Raw genomic sequence first — 9500 nt, 5'->3', positions numbered from 1 at the left:
GGCGGTGTGAAAGGGGATAATGGGAGTTGGAGATGGAGCCTGAGAAGTGTGATGATTGTTATAACTTTCCCTCTTTTTTCTTCTTCTTTTTTCTTCTTCGCTCTCTTCTCTAATTTCTCTCTCTCCCCCAAATACAAAAACACCCACAAGGTAATATTTTCTATAGGGCATTTTTTCATTTTTTGCATCAATTTTAATGATAGAATTAAATTAAGTCAAAATAGAATTTAGGCACAAATACAAACAAATGCTAATTCATTGGTGATGAACAGCATCCATTATTTATTCAGTCATGTTTCTGAATTTTTCATCAGAACAAATATTCCCATTTCGACACACACACACACACACACACACACACACACACACACACACACACACACACACACACACACACACACACATCAAATATGCTCTGTGTATCTCCACCGTCACTCATTCCACTAAGGACAAATAGTTTATGGCCAAAGTCTAACAGCAGACATAGAAGGACCACAGGATCATGTCAATATATGCACACACATGCATAATACATGTTTGGTCCATGTGTGTTCATAAAACAGACAGACATCATTTGGAATCCTACTCATTTCCTCATGTCTATCATCTCTCTATGTTCTACACACACTGTGTGTCTATGTTAATGGCATCTTTCAGAGTTACAGAGTACATCTCGGAAAAAGAATAGCCATCTTTTGCGGGATAAACCCTAGCCTGAAAGTTCATTCTGCAGGTCAACACACCGTTCACACACACACACACACACACACACCGTTCACTGTGAAGTCACATGTTAAGAAATGATTGTGATGCAAGTCACAGTTCACGCAGATTCCGTTGGGGGGTGTCCAAAAAACACCCTTCAAACAGGGCATCACTGTCCATCTCCTGTGCGTCTTCATACCTAGCAGGAGGTGACATCATCATCATCATCATCATCATCTGGCATGAATCTCTGTCATCTCGACGTGCAGTGTGACGGGCTCCACCTCCCCCACCTCCGCTCCACACTTGGGACACGTCAGGTAGGCGTCGGCGATGGAGTGGCTCTTCACGCAGTAGTAGCAGAACACGTGACCGCACCCCACCGCCGCGTGAGCCATGGTCGGCCACTCCCCGCACAGGCCGCACTCTCCCCAGGCTCCCGCCCCCCCCGCCCCCTCCCCGTCCCCCTCCCCCCCGGCCCCGACCAGCGGTCGGAGCAGCGAGTATGCCGCCGCCTTGACCTTCCTCACGTTGACCAGGGGCAAGAGGAAGATGAGGAACTCGGCGAAGCCGTGCCAGAGGAGCTCGCGGTTCATGTACTGGAAGCCCGCGTCGCGGTCCCCCTGCGGTTTGCTGAAGACCGTCCGCACGCCCAGAATCCTTTCCGTCAGGGCTGGGTGGCGGCCGTTCCTCAGGAACGCCAGGAAGTTGACGAGGCCGGCGATCTGGGCGAGACCAGACAAGAGGGCGAGGGAGCGCCGGAGAGCCAGGCGCAGGCCGCCCCCGTCGCCGCCTGTCCCCAAACCCCGAGAGAGCAGCAGGGTGTGGGAACGCTCTCGGAGCCAGCGGGGGCCCGCGGAGAGCAGGGCCAGGCCTAGCCTCTGCCTGCGGCTGAGGGGTCGGTAGCGGGGAGAGAGGGAGAGGGAGTTGTGGTAGCGGAGGCCGAGCAGCGACTGGCCCACGGTGGCGCTGCCGGAGTAGACGGTGAACCTCCACAGGAGGAGCTGCAGCAGGGCCTTGAGCTCCGGTTCCACGGGAGTCAGCAGGCCCGGGCGGAAGTGCTGGAAACACTGGGAGAACTGGGTCCAGACCAGCTGCTCCAGGGCCGAGTCCAGCTCAAACGCATCCAGCTGGTTGATTCTCAGGACGGGGGTCTTGGGGTCCGGACCCGACCCTCTGGTGTTGACAGCTGGAAAACACAACAGGAAGACCTGTTATCAATGTGCAATATACACGATCAATATTCAGTGTTTGTTAATATACTAAATCAGTTCTGTCAGTCATAGATTTCATAATGTTCATACATTTTATATACAGTACCAGTCAAAAGTTTGGACACACTTTCCCATTCAATTTAATGGGGGTAGTGTGTCCAACCTTTTGACTGGTACTGTATATAACATACAGATTTTATTATACATACTACATACTGTACTTAGTTTGGAGAGTTCAGAGGCAGAGGCAACAGCAGTGAGGAAAAAAACCTTCTATGTAGGAGGGGAACCAGACCCCAAGAGACGAGGTGCCTACCCTGTTATGCTTCTTCTTTTTTTTTACATTGGAGTTGAAATCACTTTTCACATGTAAAACCCGTTCTAAATGCAGCCTTTGAGCATCGTGATGCGGAAGGGCAGGGGTCTTAGACTGCTCTCTCTCTCTGTCTCTCTCTCTCTCACACACACACACACACACACACACACACACAGGGCCCAGTGGGTCTTAGCCTGCTCTCTCTGGAGATAGGGGGTGTGTGTACAAATCACATCACCAGGGATTAGCCTTACGGCGCAGGCTCAGTTACAGCGTAAACATCCGCCAAATGTGGAACTACTTTCCTCCAGAGGACTCCATATGGGATCTCACAAGTGTGACGTCTGGCCGATTTCTCATTGCATACACTCTGTTTATCTGTCTCTTCCTCAAATGAAACGGGTTTAGAAATGGATGGCTGAAGCAGAGAGAGGCCCTTCTCTACAGTGGCCTTTTGTGTTGCGGTGAACAGGATTTGTTACGTGGCTTTAAAGAGATTTGAGTTGAGGAATGGCAGCTTTTGACAGCAAGATGGGTCAGGTCATTTCCAGAGTTACATTCTAATATGTAGGCTAGCCGTGCTTGGGTTTATTTGGGTAGTTATGACCATCTGTGTACTCGTATTGAATCCCAGCACACTTCACGGGTATGGTCCAACTGAGTTAGAATTACAACTTTCAATGACAAAATTCTTCAAAGAAGAATTCATAAAGAAAAGTGGGTTAATATCAAATACATGCAGTTAATTTTTTGGACAGAAATGGCACTCTATTTACTACCCATGCCTACGTCTGTAAGGTACAGTGCCACTGACTTTTAAATTAGAAAATTAATTTTAAAAAGGTAGCCGTAGGTAGGTTAATAACACGTACTGAAAAATGGCACACAGCAGTATAATCGGTTCGTCTTGATATCAAATTGTTGCATTTGCATGAGTATAGGCTACCGTGTGTGTGTGTGTGTGTGTGTGTGCGTGTGTACAAGCATCGGTATCTGTCATACAAACAGGCCCTCCCTCTTGAGTGACAGCTAATCTGTCACAGCCCATACCGCCACACACAGCCAGGTGTGACATTTCCCTACCACTGCACATACAGCACAGTACCCTCCAGAGAATCCCTGGACCTGATATTCTCTTCAAAGCCTTTTTATTGAGCAGTTTACAAGTTATGAATGAATATGTTTTATTTGGGAACACAGTATTGACAGCGACCTATCAATAGTAATGCGACTATTGTCAAGAGCCTGTCAATATTAATGTAATTATGATGTAGGGGATCACAGAGATGTTAGTGTCGGGGGCAAGTTACATCTCCTACCGGCCCTGATATCAATAGCTGGATTACTATTGACAGCCTCTCTCAGACTCACAGCACTTGCCAAATATATAACAAGCGAGACACTTCAGTCAATGTTCTCTGCCTATAAAAATTAAGCATTTGAATTTACAGGGCTTTGACCGGAGAACTAGAAATCTATTGCGTCTTATGTAATCGTCAAAAGTCACAATCAATTGCGGTGTTTTGTAAACAAAGGACCTGGCTCAACGCACACACGCACCCACCCACCCACGCACACACTTATCTTAAAGCATTGACCAGGAGACATCAACTTCATCATTTTCCAATAGATCAGCCAGGGGAAATGCCCTCTCCTGGAGCAAGTGCCTGACAGTTTGAGCCATGTCAGACTGAGAGCAGTTAGCCTATAGGCCTAGTAGTTCACACATCTAGGGTGCTTCTGAAAATCTATACAAAAACAAGTGTATATGATAGTGTTGGTTTCAGGGGGTAAACTCAAAGGTTCTAAAATGCCAATATTCTATGAATGTCTGATGCCTAGTTTGACAAACTAGTCAACAGCAACAACATCTTGTTCAATCTTGCCATAGCCACAATGAACAAACAATTCAGGCCACATTGTTTTCATATGGAGCATTACAATCAAAGGCAGAAAAAACATGCACAGCATCAGGCTACAGCCTACTGGTCAAATCAGGGCTTGTGATAACTGCTATACTGTGACGAATGCCTGACATCCAGAGACACAAACAGACAGACAGATCGGCTGTCACTCCAACCCTAAGGCAACACGCTGTGTGGACTACAGCCTGCTGATGAAAAAGGAAAAAAAGGAAAAGAAAACAAAAAAGAGGAAAGAAATGGAGGGAAAACAGATAAGCACAAACAGCCCCCACAATCCTGACCTTGAGTCTGCCGATCACAATGGAACAGGGACACACAACATTCCTGAAGTGAAGGCAGCTTGGCTATTTGGGAATCCGGGGAATTTTGGAGGGTGGCTACACTGTCATCTTGACCTTGGGTTGTGGTATATACAGTTGGCCCCTTTAGGGAGGGAGAGAGGGAGGCCCACATTATGTCGGTATGTCTTCGGTCCCTCAAGACTGGACAGAGCACTAGCTGTGAAACTATCCAACAGGCTATGATCACACCTCCGTTGTAAACTGTCTAGACAAAGCATGTCGCGTTTTATGCATTAGGCCTAACGTGGTTAGCTCTGGCTGTTAGCATACATTTGCTTAAATGATATTACAGTATACTAGAACAACTGGTTTCCTCAGATGCCTGTGGCAGAAGAAAAATATGCATTTGTGAGACTTAGCATAGCATGCTAAATTATGCCCAACATTTCTCCTCTCATGTAGCCTAAATTAATTTGTGTAAAAGGTCTGGAGAATGTAACCTACCCCTCTGAGTGCTCTAACCTCTTTTTTCCCCCCCTGTTCCTTTTATTGCTTTTCTGTTCCTGGCCAAAGTATTAGGCCCACTAATGTTCTCTCAATGAAAACGGATGAGAATGTCAGTTTTGGAACTCTTAAAAAAAGTGATGTCATCGTCCTGTGGACAGAGGCATTACAGGGACGCTAAAATTACCCAGGCGGTAACCGGACTAATTGTTATGAGTCTGTTTCATGAAAAATGAATGTGTGTAAATGCACAGAGGGGTCCTCGGGCTCTTGCTGTGTGTGTCACACATTAATGCTTTATCAAGGCTCCCCTCTGCCTTCCCCTAATCACCAAAGACTCCACAGAAGCAAGGGGTGAGGGCCTAGTTAATGCCTGAACAAAAAAGAAAAACATCACTTAAAACACGTCTGACACAAAGATTTGTGCTCTGCTTAATCTGGTTTGCTCAGAAGGTAAATTATTTAAGAGAATTAATTGATTTTGCGAGTACGAAGGTGGAAGATGCAAAGGATGTATGAGTAATAAGTACATGGGGGTTTTGCAGGAAAACAACTTAAAAACTCATGAAACATTTAGAGGCCAGAAGCAAATTGAATGGGGAGGAAAAGAACAGTTAATGAATGAGAAAATTGAAGTTGTGTCTTTTACGAAGGAATGTGAGCATCGGGGCCTGACCCTCATGCAAATAAAATGCGTGGGCTTAAGAATATTTGATCAACTCATCCGAGTGCCTGTCTTAATGCATGACAACACACGGCTTTTCGAAACAATGATGTGAACTTCTGTTCTTTCGTGTTTTATCATTTGTGAGCAATAATTAAGATGATTGAGCAAATGGAATGCTTAACATGCTAGGCTGCCAGATGCCTAGAGAACCCCAAGGGATGTTGTTGCTCTCCAAAGCAGACAAAGTGGCATGTAAAAGATGTGTCTTTGGCGGTGACTCATTAGGCTACATAAAATAGGGCTACTTCACAGACACGGGTATTCAGCCCCTGTCTTTAAGTCAATAAAACAGACACTCTGTCATTATTGGATGTTATGATTTGAGTTAAACAAAGGCATATCCTGTTGCTATGTTGATGTAACTATGTAGGCCTCATAAAACCAGGACTATTGCAGGCTAAACGTTGAAGCCATTTCAAATAGGCTTAAGAAGTAGGAACTTTTTTTTTTTTTCTTTCAAATTAATACCTCTTCCAGAGAAATCTATAGACGAACCCTTGACCCCTAGCTGAGATCACACCCCAGTTTAACTTCACTGATTCCTTTAAAAACCCACTCATTATGCTAAGTGTTCAGTAACCCCCCCCCCCCCCCTACCTCTCAGTCCAACCCTGTGTAATCAGCTGCTCTAGATTCACTTGATAAAGACATTCTTACAACTCCATACGTATCAGTCATTTAACACAAATCCCAAATCTGCTCCATTTTGACATTTTGATAATAAGGCAAGAGCATTACATGATAATCAGGGCGAGGATTACGTTGGCACGAAGTGAGATGGCAGCCAGAGTGACTGGAAAAAAAGAGATCCAATGAGACAGGGGGCGATAGCATAGAGGAGGTGATGATGATGATGATGATTGAGAGAGGAGAGGGTTGGAGTGAGTGGGCTCTTGAAAATCCACAAAATCAACTTGTCAATCTCGGTGTGTGATTATTCTATTGTACAGAAACATGCTCTATAATGTACTACTATACTGTGGACTGTATGAATATGTCATAATCAAAACTATGAGGACAAATGTCTCAGCCTCTGGAACAATATAATTTCATCTTAATTAAAAGGCTGTGAAAGGTCAAAACTACACCACTTGAGTAGGCCTATGCAGAAAGGGTGAAAGCCATAGTGGGATTCCTAAAGACACGTACAGAGCATTGAACACAACAGAAAGGCTAGGTGCCATGCATCTTTGGTTCCACAGTAGCCTGCTATAGTGTCCAGATGAAAGCAGAAGTACACCTCATTCATTACGATACATCGAACATTCAGTATTCTGTTCAATAACTGGTGTAACTAACACACGCACGCACGCACGCACGCACGCACACACACACACACACACACACACACACACACACACACACACACACACACACACACACACACACACACACACACACACACAGTTTATAGTACACCTATTTGCTAAGCTCCCAAAGAAGATCGGTTGGTGTAAAAAGCAACGCATGTATATGCAGCTACAATTAATTGCATTGCAACTGGAACAGAGGAACATATATTTACCCATGTTTTTACTCGATAGACGAAAGAATTTCACCCCGACACGAAAACACGGTGCATTTCCGGTTTATCAACAATAGCCCGTCCCCCGAAAGTGAATAGGCCAATCGCGAATCGAGTTGTCAGCCCACTGTCAACTTCAACCAATCACATTTCGTCTCGATAGCCATGACGCTTGCGAGGTAAACATGAACATCACAGCGGGAAAAAAATGTGGGAGGTACCCTTCAACCTCAACCCACCCCATATGGCGGTGACGCGTGCAGCATTTCAACCAATGAACGCTTAGAAATAGAAAACTGACAACTGTATTAACCAATCGTATTCCTGCAGCGGGCACGTTGCCTGCCCACAAACAAGCACACATGTCAACTCGATAGTTGTGGTTACCGTACATAGCGACCACTGTACCTGACTGTTCACAGTGCATGGTGTGGCGTAAATGTCTTAACAAGACACATATCACTAGCAGGTTGACAGTTATGTGTTTCTGTTGGTGGAATCCTAAGCTCAGCTGCGAGCGGTAGCGACGAACTCATCCAACTCAGCTAAAGCCAGCTGTAGTTCCTCTGGGACTGCTTTCAAACAAGCTAAGCTAGCACAAAGCTAACAAACCAGGGGGGTATTCCATCAACGTCGCTAAAGGAAGATCCTGGCTTATTTTTGATAACTTCTCGCGAGACTTATCAGAATATGCCTGGATATTTTTAGGAACTCTCGCGAGACTTGTCAGACTAAACCTGGATTTTTCTTTAGCGACGTTGATGGAATACCCCTCTGCAGTTACTGTTTGTTCATAAACGGTCGGAGGAGAGCCAAGCTTGCAAACATGAACAGAGACAGAATCGCTCCTGAACAACGGCGCAAACGTGACACTTTGAAGCAGAAGTCAACGTCAACAGTGGGTGGTGATGGTGGTGGTGGTGGCATGTTCTTCCCAGGGACCAAAAATATGAAAAGTCTTCTAGACGAGTTCAAAGGGTTGTATGAGGAGAGGCTGAGGCGCCTGGAGGTTGATGCCCAGGGTGGCACACAGGAGGAGATGTGGCGGGTAAGGTGAATCAGTTCCATCCTTATTATCCCAGAGGGACATTTGTTTTGCAAGGCCAGGGTAACATAATAACACAGAATAAAAGTACACTAAAATGCAATGCAATTAGAAAAAGTGTAAAGCAGCCATTATCGAGAGCGTAGGCTACACAACACTACACAACAGCATTCATACTAAAAAGTTAAAGTGCCAGTTTTAAGGGCTAATAAAATGCAATGGGTCATGTAGTCCATTCCTCCTGTCGTGCCAGAAAGTGCATTTAGTGACTTGATCGCTGTTAGAAATAATAGTCACTTTATTTGTACACATTTTAAAAAGAAATCTGCTCAAATACAAAAGCAGACAGGACAAGCTTGAAAAACAAGAGATTCTACAATACTGTAGAATGCACCCCATTCCCTAACATTGCATTGATGTTTGTAACCAATAAAGGCAAAAATACATATGCATAATACTCATCATTGTGAGATGAATGACAAGGGGAAACACACAGATGGTTTTTATAGAGCAACTGCACTTGTAACAGGTGGTAAATTGCATTAAGCTTCCATTCTGAGCAGCAGAAATAGAGACTGGACTCGCAGTCATGTTTTAAAAGGCTTCTAATCATCTGGATTGTCATGTCAGATCATTTAGGTACAGAATGTTACACAGAGACTGTACATCAAAGCAAGATGTAACAAGGTTTCAGGGATGGGTTTTGGTCAAGTGGTCCAGTGCTGTAGCTACCTAACAAGGTTATGCATTTATAACCTCCAAAGAGCTTCAGTCCTCATGGTAGACCTAGCAGTCATCTTAAACATCCTGTTTTCAAGACTCTTTATGCATTTGTTTTTACAAACCTTGTCTGTTCCATAGCACAGTCCTAGTTTTAATAACATATAACATATTTGCAACATTTACATGAAGGTCTATGACGAGGTGTGGCTGTTCATGACATGATGGGCCTAGGTCTGTGTCATAAAGCAGAAGAAAGTAAAGTAAAGGGAAATTGTCTTGTCTTGTTTGTCAATCAATTCACTGCCCTACTTCCTCATAAACCGAAGATGAAGAAGAAAGAAATAACATTCCCTCGACCTTCGCCTAAACCATTATCCTGTTCAACAATATTATCTTGGCCAGCCTTACAATACTTACAGTGTTTGTTTTTCTCTTTCTAGATGAAAGTGCGCGTTCTCCAGTCCTACGTAAACGACCTCGGTGACCAGAATCAAGTGCTGGTGCAGACCGTGGAGGGCGTGGAGAGAGAGGCTTA

At 44.7% G+C, this 9500-nt stretch overlaps 1 protein-coding gene across 1 annotated transcript; it reads right to left on the bottom strand.

Annotated features, from left to right (window-relative positions):
- Positions 1 to 343: 343 nt before the first annotated feature.
- Positions 344 to 7225, bottom strand: pex2 (peroxisomal biogenesis factor 2). Its single transcript, XM_080542678.1, has 2 exons — positions 7198 to 7225; positions 344 to 1894 (listed from the first exon to the last, which is right to left on the bottom strand). The coding sequence occupies exons 1-2, from the start codon at positions 7199 to 7201 to the stop codon at positions 939 to 941; spliced, it is 960 nt and encodes a 319-aa protein (XP_080398804.1). The 5' UTR covers positions 7202 to 7225; the 3' UTR covers positions 344 to 938.
- Positions 7226 to 9500: the final 2275 nt, after the last annotated feature.

The sequence above is a fragment of the Nansenia antarctica genome, assembly GCF_963989245.1.
Source record: "Nansenia antarctica genome assembly, chromosome: 12".
NCBI lineage: Eukaryota > Metazoa > Chordata > Actinopteri > Argentiniformes > Microstomatidae > Nansenia > Nansenia antarctica.
Note: the sequence above shows the minus strand (reverse complement) of the source record. Positions and strands in the feature narration are given on the sequence as shown.